At 44.8% G+C, this 17681-nt stretch overlaps 2 protein-coding genes across 2 annotated transcripts; both read right to left on the reverse strand.

The window, feature by feature from the left end:
- Positions 1-1562: 1562 nt before the first annotated feature.
- LOC128330559 (olfactory receptor 6Y1-like) lies at positions 1563-2486 on the reverse strand. Its single transcript, XM_053263623.1, has one exon. It carries the CDS (start codon positions 2484-2486, stop codon positions 1563-1565), a length of 924 nt encoding a protein of 307 aa, XP_053119598.1.
- An 8961-nt stretch (positions 2487-11447) lies between these two features.
- Positions 11448-12404, reverse strand: LOC128331217 (olfactory receptor 10C1-like). Its single transcript, XM_053264568.1, has one exon. It carries the CDS (start codon positions 12402-12404, stop codon positions 11448-11450), a length of 957 nt encoding a protein of 318 aa, XP_053120543.1.
- Between the last annotated feature and the right edge of the window lie 5277 nt (positions 12405-17681).

Here is a 17681-nt window from a genome sequence, read left to right on the forward strand (position 1 = left end):
TCCCTGCGACCCCCCTTATAGCTCTTCACACTAATCATCGATGAGGTCATTCATACAATCAAAACTGTGTTCTACCCAGGTTTAGGAGCTGTGTGTGTTCCCAGTTTTTGGTTGTGTGGAAGCAAGGTAGGAGGAAAACAACCTGGGTAGCTTTTCTTCCTACCTTGATTCCACGCAATCACTTCTACCCAAATTTCCCTCCTAGCTTGCTTCCACCCAACTGAAAATTGGGAACACACGCAGTTCCCAAACTCGGGTAGAACACAGTTCCTGATTGTGTGAATGACCTCACTATCTGCAGGGAAGTGAGAAAGAGTAGAAAATGAGCCGGGTCTCATGATCCCGTTGAGCCCGGTGGTTCTGACGATCAGCAAAAATTGGGCTAGCAGAGGCTAGACCAATTTTTGCTGATTGTCAGAATAGCCCCATTGAGAAGGAAGCCAGAGGACCTGATTGCTCTAGACACTGACCCAAAGAAGCTATTCACACACATGTGCAAAACCAGGCTAAGAAAGCCCAGCCTGGTTTTGCACACGTGTGTGATCCACTGGGACCAGGCCCTATCCTGGTGGTAACATGGCAACAAACCCACCTGTGAAGCCACCCCTCAAGTCAGTGTTAGGAGATCAGGTGCTCTCCTAACCCCGTTTTGGCAATCATGTGCAAGCATTTGGCACACTGGCAGGGATCCCAATAATTCACCACACACTTGCATGGAGCATTATTGGAGTTCCAGGGGGTGGGGCAATGCACAGCAGTGCTTCCATGCACCCTGACCCCCCGAGCTACCGGCAGGAGCCAGAGCTTGTCTGGGCAGGCGATCCGCCCACCCATGGAGGGATAGCTGCTCGTCTGCAGGGAGAGTGAATGTAACCTGCTCTCCCTTCAGACTGCCCCGGAGCCCTTCTCAATGATAGTGAGAAGAGCTCCAAAGAGTGAGAACAAACATTATCTCCTCCCTCTATCCACTGATAGGTGAGTGGCTTCAGATAATTTCCAGCTTCCATCCCTTGGGGCCCACAGGAGGGCCTACCCTACAACTTTAGAACTTTGATGCTGGAAAAAAATTGATAAGGAAATGAACCAGATAACTCTTTTCAATAATCTATTTATTGCAAATGAGTTGCACATCTTCTTAGCAATACCACCAAATTTCAAAAGAGGATAATATATTTCTACCTTGCAGGTAGAATTTTACAGAGTTTTATTCTGAGAGGAAAAAAGTTAACACTTTAAGTTTTAGAGTTTTATCTGTATTTTAAGTTGTTTTAATTGTGTTGATTTTTAAATTGTGTTTTTAGGTTGTGAACTGTCCAAGGACTTGCATATGTATGATTGTGAACTGCTTAAGGACCGGCATAAAAATGTGTTCAACAAACAAACAAGAGGAAAATGGAAAGATAACAATGAGATATACCATTTCTGTCCAAAATTTTTCCAGAGCAAACCCATTAACTTCAATGAGCTTGTTCTGCTAAAACAGATTGGAAGAAGGCACCCCAAATTTGATGACATGTGTCTATTTTGAAAAATGTTACATATGGAAAACAACAGCTCTACACTTAACCTGCCAGAGTCTTTCTTAGGGCATCTTTTACTTCTTTATTTCTGAGGCAGTATATTAGAGGATTCAGTAGAGGAACTACTACAGTGTACAACACCGACACCAGTTTGTTGGCATTGTAGGCATACATGGCTTTAGGCCTTGCATAGGTGAAAAGTGTGGTAGAGTAAAAGAGCACCACCACTGTAAGATGTGAGCTGCAGGTAGAAAAGGCCTTTTTTCTGCCTTGTGCTGAAGGTATCTTCAGTACTGTGGAGATGATATAGATGTATGACATAACAACAATGCAGAGTGGGACCATGATAACCATTAGAGCCAGGATAAAATCTGCCAGCTCAGCCATGGAAGAATCAGTGCAGGAGAGATTCAAGAGAGGTGAAATGTCACAGAAGTAGTGGTTGATCTTGTCAATGTCACAGTACTTCAGCCGGCCAATGAAGCTGAGTTTGATCGCAGAGGTGATCAAGCCACACATCCAGCATCCTGCTGACAGCTGGACACAGTAGGTATTACTCATGATGACTGGGTAACGCAGTGGATTGCATATGGCCAAATACCGGTCATAAGCCATGACTGCCAGAAGAATGTATTCACTGCACACAAAGGTGACGAAGAAATACAACTGTGTCAGGCAGCCCTGGAAGGAGATACGCTTGTCCTGTGTGAGAAAATCTGCCAGCATCTTAGGGGCAATGATTGTGACATACCAGATTTCCAGGAAAGAAAGGTTGAACAGGAAGAAGTACATGGGCTTGTGGAGGCTGTTGTTGATGCGAATGACTATCATAATAATGAGATTTTCCATCAGGGTCAATAGGTAGGCCAAAAGGAACAAGACAAAAAGTAGAAGCTGGAGCTTTGCAGAAGTGGGGAATCCCAGAAGGATAAAATAACTGATGTTGGTCTGGTTTCTTGTTTCCATTCTTTAGAGAGAGTATAATAGAAAGTATAATCTGTGAAAGAGACAAGAAGGAAGAGATGTATAATAACATCAAGTTGAACAATGGTCACTTCAAATGAACTGAATGCTGTATCCAACCCCAAATATAAAGATGATTTTTAGCAGCCTCCCAGGCTTGGGGTCTCTCCAGGATGTCCTGCGCACAGGGACTGTGAGGACCCCGATCCCCACAGCCCCAGCTGGCTCCATGATGGAGCCAGCAGTCGTGTGGGCAGCCAATCCAGCCACCCAGGGCTGCCATTTGATCGTCTGCAGGGAGAGCAGGATAAGCTCACTCTCCCCACAGAACCCCCTTTGGTGCTTCACACTGATTGTGTGAAGCGCCTCTATATCTCTAAGGAACCCTGGAGCAAGAGGCATATCTAGGGAAAATAGTGCCTAGGGCAAGCACTGAAATTGCACCTGTCCAAACATCTGACACCCATCTTTCAGATAACTTTACCATAATATCAGCTTAAAATACAAGCGGGTACCTGATGCGGTGCACCTTTGTCCCTGTGGTGCAGGTGAAAATAGAGACCACTGCTCATGTAATTCTTGATTGTTAATTTTATAGGGATAGTCGTTCTAAGTTTATTTTACCTTTGCTAAAGAATTGTCCGGGCCACACTGATCTTTTTTACTTGGAGTATCTGCTGTCCAATTTTAAACCTGGGATGACTGTTAATATGGCCAAATTTTGTTTTACTGTATGTAAACTTCGTAAAGCCTGCATTACTTAATCGGATATTTTGTAAATGTAAAGATTAACTAGTCTATGACTGTAATAAACTTTATCTATCTATCTACAAGTTCAGACACTTTCAGGAGAAACAGGTTGTAAGCAACACACACATGCATACACACACACACAAAACCACACATGTGGCACATACATGCAAGTCGCTTTCCCCAAGGAAACTCAGCACATCCATGTGCTGGGCATGCTTCCATAGAGCTAAGCAGTGAAAGCTTTCTCTAGCAAATGCTCTGCCATCTCAGCACACCTCACTACAGGTTGCTGCCTCCAAGAAATTCAGGGATGGGTTTTTTCTGTCCAAAAAGCTTTTACCTTAAAGGGAGATGGCTGCAGTGGGAAATCCTAGGGGCCCCAAACAATCTGAAATTATCCGGCAGCTTACAGTCGGCTTGGATCCAACAGTCTGATCAGGAAGGTGGAAGTTGCAGCTAGCCACAGAACAGCAAAACAGTGTGATATTCAGGTTGTTTTTTTTTAAAAGGCACACACAAGTTAAAGGCAGGCACTTTCCAAGTTTGAAATCCCACAAACCTTATAATCAGATTGCTTGACAAATATTCAGATAAAGATAGAGCTCTGTATAGAGAATTTAACAGCATGCGAGTGAATATTTCCATGTTATTCCTTGCCTCTCCCCCCAACCCTCCAGTTTTGCCAGCTTGCAAGGTATTAAACTAACATTGTCTTTTAAAGGGATGTTTTGTCCACTTACTTTTGTGCCATTTATATCTATTTTTTAAATGCTCAGGTCCCTTGCCAACAACTGTGCATTCCACTGACTCCCTAGATCAAGGATAAATCTAGACTTGGGTGTTGCAGATGCCATTTGAGCATGTGCGATGGCCATTTTTGTTTTCAGCAGCCTTTTTTATTTTGAAAGAATGGCCACCGCACATGCTCAAATGGTCCCTGTGAGGTCCTATGCCTTGCAAGGCCTCGCAGAGGCCTTTTGAGCATGTGCGGTGACCTCTAAAATGGCATCTGCACTGATCTTTGTAGGCCCAAACAGGCCTGAAAATCAGCCCGGGACGGGCTGCATCAGTGATTTAAGAGGCTGGTGGGGGGGAGGGGGAACCTTTGCAAACCCCCCTGCAGCCCTTAGGAGGCTACAGGTTAATTATTTTTTATTTTAAAAAATAAATCTGCGAATCGGGGAGGGGTGGGTTGCAGCATGGCACTGGCACACACACACACACACACCCAGTGGCACCTAGGGCATGTGCCCTGGCTGCTCCCCCTAGTTTCACCTATGCCTGGAGCCTTTCCGGAATACTAGCTTTAGTATTTAGGAAGTGGTCTAACATCAAATGATTTAGTACGAGAGTAGTCAAAGCAGAAATAAATGGGAATAAACATTTTCAGGCATAATTGAGAGTAAAGCGGGGGCCATTCATATTCCTGTATCTTATGAAGCTTAGTTATGGTTCCTTACATTTTTTCCAAAAACGGATTGTTCATACTGCATAGTCTCCCTGCTGTCCTTCTGGTTCATTTTTGGCCAATGGGGCTGCAGAGGAGGTGGGTGCCCATCTCCTCTTTCCTATTCAAGTGTGCAGGTAGAGAAGGAGCAGGTATGTATGGAGACCTTGCATTCTTTTAATCCTTTGCTATTTTAAAAAAGTCCATAGAAGTTTGACTCATTTAATTTTAATTTTAATTTTAATTTTAATTTTGCTGTGGGTCTTGCACAAGGTTGTCATATATCTCTATAGCCAGTTACAAGGTTTTTTAACATAGAGGTAAATGGAAAATTAGCGGGGGGAGTTATAAGTAGGGAAGGGCTGGGTATGGAGCTCTGAAACCTGGTACAGTTGTAGCATAGGATAGTGGGACTTCTTCTATTAAATTTGAAGCAGATTGGTCAGTTGATTAATTTGAATAATGTTTTAGACAGGGAGGGTGTTTCACTGGTTGTTTTGTTTTTCTGTTGACCTTGCACAAGACTACAATTGGCTACCAGGTGGCAGGCTTGAACAAGAATGAATGGAAGTTGGCTCTAGGGCACAGGAAAAGAAGTCTACCCAGAGTGCTTTCATGGCAGTAGATTAAGTTTATTATGGTCCAAGACCATAAAACAGAAACACAAACAAGGGGGGAAAGACGAGTTATAGAAGAACCAATACAGTTTATAGCTTACATCATATCCATTTAAAATATTATGGATACACTAAATCAATACTCAGAGACGAACACTTACCCAGGGAATCAAATTACAGATTTAACCATCTGACTCCTAATGGAGCAGGCCCTGGAGCAAAATTCTGAAACATTAGGAGTAATGTCCGTGTTGGAATCTGAAAGAAGAGAGGTATGAAATTTATCTGACCTGCTTGGAAATTTCTTTAAAACTAGAGTTATAAAAGAAAACAAATGCCTCTGTTAAACAGACAATATAATATCACATGGTCCACAGTTTCAAACTCTTCAAACAAGCAGAAGGTTGCTGGTTCAAATCCCCACTGGTATGTTTCCCAGGCTATGGGAATGAATTAGCTTTCCAGGGGTTTGAGTTTCCTTCACTCTCCCTTACCTTCTAGGCAATACTGCAAATTTGACTGCCTGCCTGAAGGGAGGCATGGCTTTACCTTTTTAAATTTCTCTCCCTCTTGGTGCTCTGGATGGTTTCTACTTTTTTCTATTCATTCCTTTCAGATTTCTTCTCCCAAAGCAGACTATCTTGCTCCCAGTTGTGCAGCAAAATTCTCTTGGAATTCAGTGGATTTGATGTTAAATTCCCTTAGCCTGTAGATATCAATTTCTGAAGGATTTAGCAATTGGCTCCACATCCCACAATTGCTATTTTGTGACCAACTCCACCTCCCCAGGCTACAATTTTGTGCTGGTGGCCCCCAAGGGTCGGTGTGTGTGTGTGTGTGTGTGTGTGTGTGTGTGTGTGTGTGTGTGTGTGAGAGAGAGAGAGAGAGAGAGAGAGGAGCTTCCAGAAGCCTTAAGTATGCCCATCCCTATTCTGATATCATACTGTTATTATGCCAAAATGCATTACAATCTTAATTTTTCCTCACATCGGTCATGTCCAGAAGGTTTCTGTGGCTGTTTCATTCATGCATGCTTGTTTATCTGTTGATTAGTGCAGCAAGAAGCAATGGAATGAGGAGGAGAAAGAACACTGGAGGAGAGCTAGTCTTGTTTAACCAAGCATGAATTGTCCTCTTTTTGCTAAGCAAGGTCCATCCTGGCTTGCATTTGAATGGCAGCGTACATGTGAGCACCACAAGATATTCCCCTTAGGAGATGGGGCCACTCTGGGAAGACCATCTGCATTGCAGAATGTTCCAAATTCTCTCCCTGACATCTCCAGATAGGGCCAAGAGAGACTCCTGCTTGCAACCTTGAAGTAGCTGCTGCCAGTCTGGGTAGACAATACTGAGCTAGATGGACCAATTGTCTGACTCGGTATAGGCAACTTCCTATGTTTCTAATGACTCACATTCATAAATGAGCCACCATAGATCAAGCAACACAGACAGAATGTTCATTTCATTCCATGAATACACTAAGAACTAATGCTTTCTAACAGAGTCAGTTCCACATGTTTAGCTTCCAATCATTGACTGGTGAGAAATCAAATAATGAGAAATCACACCATTTACATAATTGTGGATCTGAACTGTCCTTATAATTTGTACAGGTGGGGAACTGAATCCAAGTGAGAGTGACTTGTCACAAATTATGCACAGGATCTCCAGGTAATGTGAAGCCAAGTCTCCCCAAACCCTATCTCCATCCATATGCATGCTACATGGACCTCTTTGATATCTATATGAACATAAAATACACCTAGCAACTAAACAAATGTAGATACAGTCACTAGTTCTAATACCCACACTTTCTGTTCACATCGTAAACTCCACTTTTGAATTGACCAAAATGCTGTGAGCAAATCTTAGGAGCAAATAGGGAGATGTACCTTGTATATATTCCAGTAGAAGGTTTCTTGTCCTTGTCTTGAAATGCAAATGCATACAATGTATATTAAATGAGCAATTTCTTCTGTTGCATATATGTGTGCCTCCTTATTTTCTCATCACCTGCCTTGGGACTAGGCTTAACAATGAGTAGTCCTCTCCCATGGGTTATGGCCTCAAATGATATCTTATATACCTCCATCCCAATCATGAACTATATTCGTCCTACAATTCCTAAGTGCGATTAGAGGTCACAGCCTTAAGCTAGAATTTGAGGCTGACGTAATAGAAAATAATATTTCAAGCATGGAAAAAATAGGTACCATAAAAATACCCTAGGGTCAGTTCAAATGATACTTTAAAAGTATATATGTGGCTTTTTATACCCACTTGGAAAACAGATTCAAATTAATCTGTGGGTGTGGGAGAGGAAGGTTGTTTTGTGTGGGGGTGGTGTAACCCACTAGGTTCAGGCTCCAAAGTTACCTAGCTCCACCTCTGTAAGTGTGGCCCTGGAAAGTGAGGGCGTGAAGACAAGAAGCCAAAGGGAGCCCTTAAGGCATGGGTGGTGGATAAGGCTGCCAATTTTTTCCTGTCACAGCAAAAAAAAAAAATCAAAAATCATTTTTGAAACTCAAACACAGGGAAACAAATAGAGCCCTTTCTCACGATCAGTGAGAAGGACTTGGCAGCAGGTGGCAGGGAAGTCAGCAGAAGCTCACCTTCCCTGCAGACGATCTGGCTGCCAGGGTGGGGAAGGTCAGCGTGCGCAATCCCATGGACCCAGACAGTCCACTGTTTTGCCCAGCAGTGTGGAGGTGCAAGGGTCAGACCCTGGAACACCCACAATGCACTGCACAAGTGTGTGGTGCATTGTGGGGATCCCTCGGGAATCTGTCTGGTTCTGGTCAGGAGCCTGCTCCCATGTCTGTGCCCCACAGCACTGACACACAAGCACTTAGACAAATTAAGGGCACCCTTGCAGCCTTAACCCAGCTAAGCCGTGGCTTCCCTAAGTGGGTTTGCTACCGCGACTGCACTGCTGGCAGCCAGTCAGCTCCTTTGCTTTCACACATGCAGCCAAGAGCAGGCTTGGCTGTCTTAGTCCAGTTTTGGCTGTGTGGTTTTGTGAGCAAGCCTGATACGCACTCTGTATTTGCTCCGGAGCTAGTAATGAAAATGAGGCTGGCTCACTCTAGCCAGGTTGTGGCTTAGTTCTTTATATGGCAGCCATGTATGATCTGGATTTGGAGCTGAGAAGAAGACACAATACTCTCATAAAGTTCAATGGGCTTTATTAAGGCAGGTTGGTCACAGAGGCAAGAGAGCCAATTGCATAAGTCAAACAAATCAATCACGTTCTTATCCATAGTGTAGTGTACAATATCCTAACTAACATATAAGACTTGCATGCATGTGATCTCAGTCATTACTTTGTCTAGCAAAAGATAGAGAAAGTGTAAAGAAGAGGCAGGGGTTGCTTAAGAGAGGGATGGCAGAGCGCCAGGCTTTAGTACCGCACCCCCCTGGATCACCTGCCGAGTGTGGCGGTGGGCGTACGGTGGTGATTTGGCGGTGGTGGGCCAGTCGGCGGCGCGGCGGGTTGCCCATGGCGTTGGCATGGCCTGTAGCGGGCCGAGTGGTGGCACGGTGGGTCGCCCGCGGCATTGGCGATGGCCTGTAGCGGGCCAAGCGGCAGCGCGGCGGATCGCCCACCAAGGACTACTGCAGAGCGGTGCCAAGGCCCGGCGCCACTCTGCAGTAGTCCTCGGCGGGCAATCTGCTGTGCCGCCACTTGGCCCGCTACAGGCCATCTCAAATGCCGCGGGCGACCCGCCATGCCACCGCTTGGCCCGCTACAGGCCATCACCAATGCTGCTGCTCACCCACTGCCGAATCGCCTCCAAATCGCCACCACCGCCGGCGATCTGCCGCCTGGGGGGGCGCTGCGCCGCTGCCAGGTATGTGGGGGCCGAGGGGGCTGAGGGGGGGGCTCCATTTCAGGGCCAGCCAGCCCTGGGCGCTGTTTCCCCCCGATACGCCACTGTGTATAGTGTCAGTCCGTGATTCCTTGCAACAGGGAATCTCTCAATAGAGTAGCTGACAGAGACACAGGCCTCAGCCTAGCCCGCTGGGCTATGAATTCTGGTCCAATATGGGTGACCTGGGCCACAACAGCGTGTGAACAGCAAAACTGTGCCAGGAGTAAGTTCTGCCTACATAGCTGAATGATTCAATCCTGGGTTCTTACATGTATACAATTGAAACTCTATGAGGCAATTCTCATGATTGCCAAAAAGTGGGCTAAGGGAGCCCACCCGCTTTTTGGTGATCGTGTGCTGCAATGGAAGCCGCTTGGCTCCTGGCAGCAAACCGCCCAAAGTACCCCTCCCCTTAACCGAGGTTAACAGAGTGAGCCCATTATTTTAACGGAGCTAGGCATTATGATCGTGTATTGCCAGTGGCATGACTCCGCACCACAGCAACACATGAGGAGACTTCCAACCGGAAAGCTGCAAGCAGCCTCCCAGGCTCGGGGGTCTCCTGGAACCTCCTCCGGGGGTCTCACAACCCCCGATCCCCACAGCCCCTGCCGGCTCTGTGACGGAGCCAGCAGTCATGTGGGCGGCTGATCCATCCACCCAAGGCTGTCTGGCAATTGTCCGCGGGGAGAACAGGTTAACCCGCTCTCCCCACAAACCCCCTCATGGCGATTCTCACTGATCGTGAGACTCACCGCTATGGGGGTTTTTTTTGGCGGGGGCGGGGGGAGACCACATCATAGAATAGTGACTACCCCACATTCAAAATCCTTCATTACATCTAGTATTTAAATCCAGGGTGAAGAATGAATGATTTTCCATGTGGATTATCATTTATACATGGGTAGAGGAATCTAATAACTTGTTGAAAGTACAATCTGAACTTTACAATACTGGCCAACATCCAGACTGAAGCTGAAGTAAGTAGTACCCAAGCTTCCCGACCACAGCAGCACGGTGCTCTCTTGCATTGTGTGTGTGTGTGTGTGTGTGTGTGTGTGTGTGAGAGAGAGAGAGAGAGAGAGAGAGAGAGAGAGAGAGAGAGAGAGAGAGAATGCCACAGATCTCCCTTTCTGCTAGAAGTGCCATAAACCACCCAAGGAATAAGTTGCCGAGGCTGTGACTCTAAGGGATATCTTTTTGGATGCTACAATTCTGGGGAAGGGGAGAGTGGTAAAATTCACCAACACACAGACATGTGTCATGGCTGAGTTAGCAGAAGCCTTCTATTGCACAGTACATCTCATGATATATATGTGCAGCTTTAATCAGAATTTCGACTACTGGGGTTTTTTTTTACTGAAATACTAGATTTTTTTTTTTTTTGCATTATTTCCAGTTTTTCTCATGTCACTAGAAAAGAAAAGAAAAACCCCATCAACTTCCTCATTTAAATAAAATTATTAAGTAAAGTAGTTTAAATGGGACAGCAGGTGCTGCTGGACTCAGGTTATTGGCAGACCCCTTTGTAGGTTCTAGATGAACTGGGTCCACCACATTTCATCCTTTCCTGCTCCATGGCTTGGTCTGTATTATTATTACTATTTACATTTCATATCCTGCTCTTCCTCTAAGGAGCCCAGAGCGGTGTACTACATACTTAGGTTTCTCCTCACAACAACCCTGTGAAGTAGGTTAGGCTGAGAGAGAAGTGACTGGCCCGGATGAACTGCTGTTCATCTCAGTTGTTAACCAGCAAGGCCTCTGTCTGAATTGATCCACTCTTGCAATCATGGGTCCATCTGCCATCAAGGAAAAGGCGTTTCCTGCTTCAGACAAGCCCTTCAGACCCATGAGCAAAGGGGCATGGGGATGATTGATGCTGTGGAGGTGGGACTTCCTCTCTCTTTGCCCTGCCACTCACGGGTTTAGTTAGCCTTCAGACTAAAGTCTGAAGGAGCCTCATAGCTCCATCGATAGCACAATCCTAGTGTGGTGTGTTGGATAGAGTGTCAGATTTGGACTGATAAGACCTAGATCTAAATTGTCACTCTGCCATGAAAGCTTGGACAAGTCACCATTTTCCAGCTTATCTAACCTACCTCACTGGGTTGCTGTGAGAATAAAATGGGAGCTGAATACTGGTATTCAGAGAGGAAGTAATATCCATTAAAATAAAACAAATTCAACACTACACATGTGAACACTGATGTACCCAATACAGTTGACATTCTAACAGGAGCTGCTGGGCAAGAATTGTAATCCAAAATTTTAATTATTTTCTTGATGTAGTTGTTCCATGTGAGGGAGGATTTAGGAGAAATATTTTCCTTAGAGCAACACGGACTTCTTTGTTCCTCAGACTGTAAATAAGTGGGTTTAAAAATGGTGGCAGGACAGTGTAGAAAAGTGAGAGGAGTTTATCTGTATCCTGGAAGTGGCTTGATTTTGGCTTCAAATACACAGTCATCCCAGAGCCATAGAACACCACCACCATCATGAGATGTGAGGAGCATGTTGAGAAGGCCTTGCGCCTTCCTTCCACAGAGGACATCTTCAGAATGGTGCTGGCGATGCATATGTATGACATGAGGATCAAAGAAAAGGGGATCAGTGCAAGTAATGCAACCTCCACCCGAGCAACCTGCTCATTTAGAGAGGTGTCTCCACAGACCAGACTGAGTAGAGCAGGAATGTCACAGAAGAAGTGGTTGATTTCACGAGAGTCACAGAAATAGGAGGTGAACACCAGAAAGGTCTGGCCCAGTTGCACTGGAATCCCAGCCAGCCACGAGGCTGTGACCAGTCCAAAGCACACTCTGTTGCTCATAATGAGTGTGTAATGCAGAGGCTGGCAAACGGCGACATAGCGGTCATATGCCATGGCAGCCAGGAGGAAGCACTCTGCTGCTCCTGTGATGAGGAAAACACTCATTTGAAAGGCACAACCAATGAATGAGATGGTTTTATCATCTGACAGGAGGGTATCAAGCATCTTAGGGACAGTGACTGAAGTGTAACAGATCTCCAGGAAGGATAGGTTCCTGAGGAAAAAATACATGGGGTTGTCTAGTGCCTGGTTAGCCAGTGTGACAACAATTATGAAGATGTTTCCCATCAGGGTCAATAGATAGATGATTAGAAAAACAGAGAAGAACAAGCCCTTTAGACCTGGTAGATCAGAGAATCCCAGTAGCAGGAAGTTATTCACCATGCTCTGATTTCCCCTCATTGCTCATTGATTAATCTGGTGGAGAAAACAGAAAAGGTCTTTACAACAAATACGAATATGAGAAACATGTATATACCACTTTTCAATATTTATATACTGCTTTTAAAGTCCCCAGGTCGTCTTACATAGATATACATAAATAAAATGGCTCCCTGTTCCAAAAGGGTGCACAATCTGAAAAAGAAACAAGATAGATACCAGAAACAGCCACTCAAGGGATGTTGTGGTGGGGATGGATACGGCCAGTTGCTCTCCCCCATTCAATAAAGAGAATCACCAATTTTAAAAGGTCACTTTTTGATCAGTTAGCTGGGGGTAACTTTACACCAAGTTAAAATAAGAGACACCATGCATTTTGAAAGTAAGTGCTACCAAATTATGAAATTGATGAGGGTAAGCAAGGATTAAAGCAAGCTGTCTCGGTAACATGTATATAGCCCTCATTTCAGTTTGGTTTTTGAGGGCTAAGGGTTTAAATCACAGGTTTCACAGAAACTGTAGGATTTAATGAGGGATTTGAATGGAGGGTGCATAGTGACATTCTATAGTTGTGTTGTGAGTCAGGACTGATTTGGAAGATGGATGATCAGACTTTAGGGATTTGGCTTTGAGTTTTAGAATGGTGAATATTTATAGCATTATCCATATATATATATATATATATTCCCCAACACACTTACAAACTCTCCCTGGTTTCTCAGGTTGAGACAGTGGCCAGGAGTGTTCTTTATCAGCTTTGGCTGATATGCCAGATAGATCCAATTCTGGAGACAAATGACCTTAAAATGGTGGTACATATGCTGGCAACCTCTAGGCTTGACAACTGTAATGCACTCTACATGGGGCTGCCTTTGAGCGTAGTCCGGAAACTACAATTGGTACAGAACGCATCAGCCAGATTGGTCTCTGCGTTCACCCGAAGGGCCATATAACACTGCTTCTAAAAGAACTGCAATGGCTGCCGATACGTTTCCGAATGAAATAGAAACTGCTGGTTACTACCTATAAAGCCCTTATTAGCTTGGGTCCAGGGCACTTAAGAGAGTGCCTTCTCTGTCGTGATTCCTGTTGCCTATTAATATCATCAGGAGAGGTCCAGCTATGGTTGCCGCCAACTCCTTTGGTGGCAACTTGGGACTGGGCCTTCTCTGTGGCTGCCCCAGGGCTTTGGAACACAATCCCTGCTGAAATAAGAGTATCTCCTTCTCTGTTTGTTTTTAGGAGGACCCTGAAGATGTACCTGCTTTCCCAGGCTTTTAACTGAAATTTAAATTTTAATGTGTTTTTTAATTGTGATTTTTATCTCTTTTATGAATTTTAAATGTTTTATATTTTATATTATGTTTTAATTTGTACACCACCTAGAGATTTCTATATCAGGTGGTATAGAAGGTCAGTAAAATAAAGAAATAAAAACCTGTGCACTGTCTATGCATGTAAAGATCTATATGTATGTACTGTTATTCACACATTATGTTCAACACACGTACAGTAGTACACTTCACATCTGTACCATGTATCTGAGGTGGCCTGTGTTGATATGCCTGCTACTCTTTCAAAGGATTGTGGGCTTGGATGATATCTATCCAATCAGCCTGAGCACACATAATCAGAACATGTGCTCAATGTGAGCATGCACAACCTATGTATAGATGGTGATATTTGTTGTTTAGGATGCAAGTGAGTTTGGGGATACTGTTTAGATATGGATAAGGAACTGCTATGGAGCACTAACTGAGTGAAATCTAATAAACCTGCCACATGCTCAGAAGGAAAAATTAAGAGGCACCAGGCAGGATATTCACTGAACGGTGGGGGGGGGGGATACTTTTATTTTAGAACAAATTGTGATACTCCAGATGTTGCTGAACTACAACTCCCATCACCCCCAGCCAGGGGCGTACCATCCATTAGGCAAGGGGAGACAGTTGTCTCCTGGCCTGCTGCCTCAAAGGGCCCCCCAGAGGCCAGTCATGCATACCTGTCCCCCATGGCTGTGGTGGCCACCCGATTGCAGCTAGCTGCCTGGGCGGGCTGTGCAATGGCTAGCAGCCTCGGTGTGGTGAGGGCAGCGATTGGGAGGGGGGCTTTCATGTGAGCAGCTGAACCTGTGCGCCCTCTCTCTCCCAGTCCGGGCAGGGGCGAGTCAGCAGCTGCCTGTCTGGTCTGGCAAATGGACCATTTCCAGGGTGCCCCAGCCTGTTGTGCCCCCGCTCACACCTGTTTGCTCCCACCTGCCCCCACCTCTTTCTTCCCTCTCCTCCATCCTCCCTCCCCCCAGCCGGGTCTCCTCCTCCTCTCCAGCTCCGGCCATAAACCACGCCTGAAATCCTACGCAAGAGTCCCAAGTCCCCTCTCATGAGAATTCCGTATCTGCTGGTGGAGGTGGATGGCGGAGGGGGAGGGGAGAGGGTGGGGTCCGGCATTTCAGCCGTCACAGGAGCAAAAGCCACCATTGGACGGAGCTGCAGCCGGGATTGTAGGCAGCAGATCTCACAACAGAGAGCGCCACTGGGTCGAGAGAGGTTAGCACTGTAGCCCTAACTCTGTTTTCTCAGTTTTCCCAAGACCGCTTTCAGATAAGTCATTTCTTTGTGATGCATCTGAAGTGATATTAATCACCATTCTAAAACTGTTGCATTGATAGGCATATTAACTTTAGTCAGTGGTAGGTAATGCCAGTTTATGAAAACATAATGAATACATTATGAATACATCTCCCAGATATAGCCAGCATCTCTGCCCACCCCCAGTGAGAAGCAGTCCCTTTCCGTGGCACCAGGAAGAGTGGAGGGGGCTGAGTGAAATGCTGGCAGAGGCCGGTACTGCTTATGCACTCTCCATTAACTTTGTTCTCATTAACTATCCACAGTGGTGTAGAAATGTAATAAAAAATGCCATTATCCAGCAAAACCTTTCCAACCCTAACCCTAACCCCTGGAACAGATGAAAAGATATTTATAGAACATCTTTTTACTTGATATAACCTATTGGTAAATGGTACAGAACATTTTGGCCATCCAGAGAAAGGTTTCATTCATACACATTTGGATAATTATGATTATCCGGCATACATATATCTATACATAATATAACTAGCAGCATTTTCATGATTAGAAAGAGGGCAGAATTTCAGTCTGCACTGAAGCTTTCGTTACTTCCAGTATTTGATTATTGCTGTCTGATTTGTTTGATTCCTCCCTGTCCTCCTAGGCTTTGCCAATATGAGATATGGCGGGGTGGGGTGGGGTGGGGCGGGGAGAGAAAGGCACGCTCCTGCCTTCCCTCCAGCTCTGCCCCCAGAGCTTATGGTCATGTGAACGACCTTAATGAGTGAGAAGCTGAAATGTGGCATGCACTTTTGCAGATACATTATTATTATTATTTCTTGTTTACACAGTCAGACAGGTGTTATTGACTGGTTTGTTTTATCCAGACATCGAGTCCTTCCCAAGGACCTGGGATGGCTGAATTTTATTGTCAGTTGTTATAGATATTGTCACAGAATATAGGCTGTTCCCAGTAAAGCTGCTTTTTGTAATTGGCTGATGGTGATTTCTGTGGCCCCTGTGGTGTTGAGGTGCTCTTCAAGGTCTTTTGGAACTGCACCCAGGGCGCCAATTACCAATGGGATTATTTTGGTCTTTTTCTGCCACAGCCTTTCAATTTCAATTTGTAGATCTTTGTATTTGATGATATCATCATCATCATCATCATCATCATCATCATCATTATTATTATTATTAATTGGATTTCTATACCGCCCTTCCAAAAATGGCTCAGGGTGGTTTACAAAGAGAAATAGCAAACAATAAGATGGCTCCCTGTCCCCAAAGGGCTCACATTCTAAAAAGAAACATAAGACACACACCAGCAACAGTCACTGGAAGTACTGTGCTGGGGGTGGACAGGGCCAGTTACTCTCCCCCTGCTAAATAAAAAGAATCACCACGGTAAAAGGTGCCTCTCAATATCCCTACTCGAACCTAGAAAGTGAATTTACTTACCGACCTTCCCTTGACCACTTTGCTGGTGACATTTCAGCCTTCTTTTCCCTAGTTTGGCTTCAGTAATGTTCAGTTCACTAGAAGAAACCTACAATCCCTCATTCCGTCTTCCCATAATTACCTCTAAGTAACAACGTTGGTGTTTGTCAAATGCACGAATGGTTACTTCTGAATTTGCACTGCATTTGCAAATGCTCCATTCTGTCGTGTTCATTTTGTAGTCTCTGAATGACTATCTGGATGCTGTGCAAATGTGTGGAAGATGGTTCCTGAGTCCTGATTCAGATAATAATATTTCTCAGGAGTCTCATTATTTCCCTGATGTATGATGACACAATAGTCCATCAGAGTATTGTGGGTGGTTTTGCCCAATGGAGGTTAATCTGTTTTTTTAAAGCTGCTTTAATAATTTGTTTATTGCTTGTTTAATAATAATAGAAATATATCTGTTCATCAATATAGATTAGTGATCTGTGACTGATCGGAGTTATGCAATGGGAATAAATTTATTAATAGATATGAACAGCAGATATTTTACTGGGATTGCCTGACATCCTGCCTAAGGAAGCATCAGTACTTCTGAAGAGTTCCAGAGAAATGCACCACCACTGCTAGTGTGTGTCTGGGGGAATTTCAGCTACCTCCTCTTCACCCAGTACCCTCTGTCACCAAAAAGTGAGGTCATGCATACAACAAAAACTCTGGTCTACCCAGGTTTGAGAGCTATGTGTGTTCCCAATTTTTGGTTGCCTGGAGGCAAGATAGGAGGAAAACCTGAGTAACTTTTCCTCCTTCCTTTCTTCCAGAAAATCACTTCTACCCAGGTTTTCCTCTTACCTTGCTTCCACACAACCAAAAATTGGGAGCACACAAAGCTTCCAAATACAAGTAGAACACATTATTGATTTTGTGAATGATCTCAGTAGGTCACTGAGGACAACCCTCAGGGATATATTTTGGGTAACACTGAACACTTTCCAGGGGTGTAACTATAATTGAGTGGATGGGTTCAAAAAAACCCAGTTCCTGAGGGCCCCCCAGCTCCACCCCTCCCTATTTTCTTCTTTATGTACCTCACTCTGAGGGGCCACTGCGGAGAAGGGTGAACATGGGCACCCTCTCCCTTAGCTACACCCCTGAAACTTCCTCCTTTTGGTAAGAGGACGTTGTAAAATGTTGCCCGCACCACTGAGCCAGCCATGGATCTGAGTTAGTTGAACTTCTCAAAAGCACCAGTGCTTTGTTAGGATGTCAGTCATGGTATCATCTC

Source organism: Hemicordylus capensis, chromosome 6 (genome assembly GCF_027244095.1).
Source record: "Hemicordylus capensis ecotype Gifberg chromosome 6, rHemCap1.1.pri, whole genome shotgun sequence".
NCBI lineage: Eukaryota > Metazoa > Chordata > Lepidosauria > Squamata > Cordylidae > Hemicordylus > Hemicordylus capensis.

Bases quoted from the DNA above. Each gene is read 5' to 3' on its own strand.
- LOC128330559 (XM_053263623.1), bottom strand. From the start codon at position 2,486: ATGGAAACAAGAAACCAGACCAACATCAGTTATTTTATCCTTCTGGGA.
- LOC128331217 (XM_053264568.1), bottom strand. From the start codon at position 12,404: ATGAGGGGAAATCAGAGCATGGTGAATAACTTCCTGCTACTGGGATTC.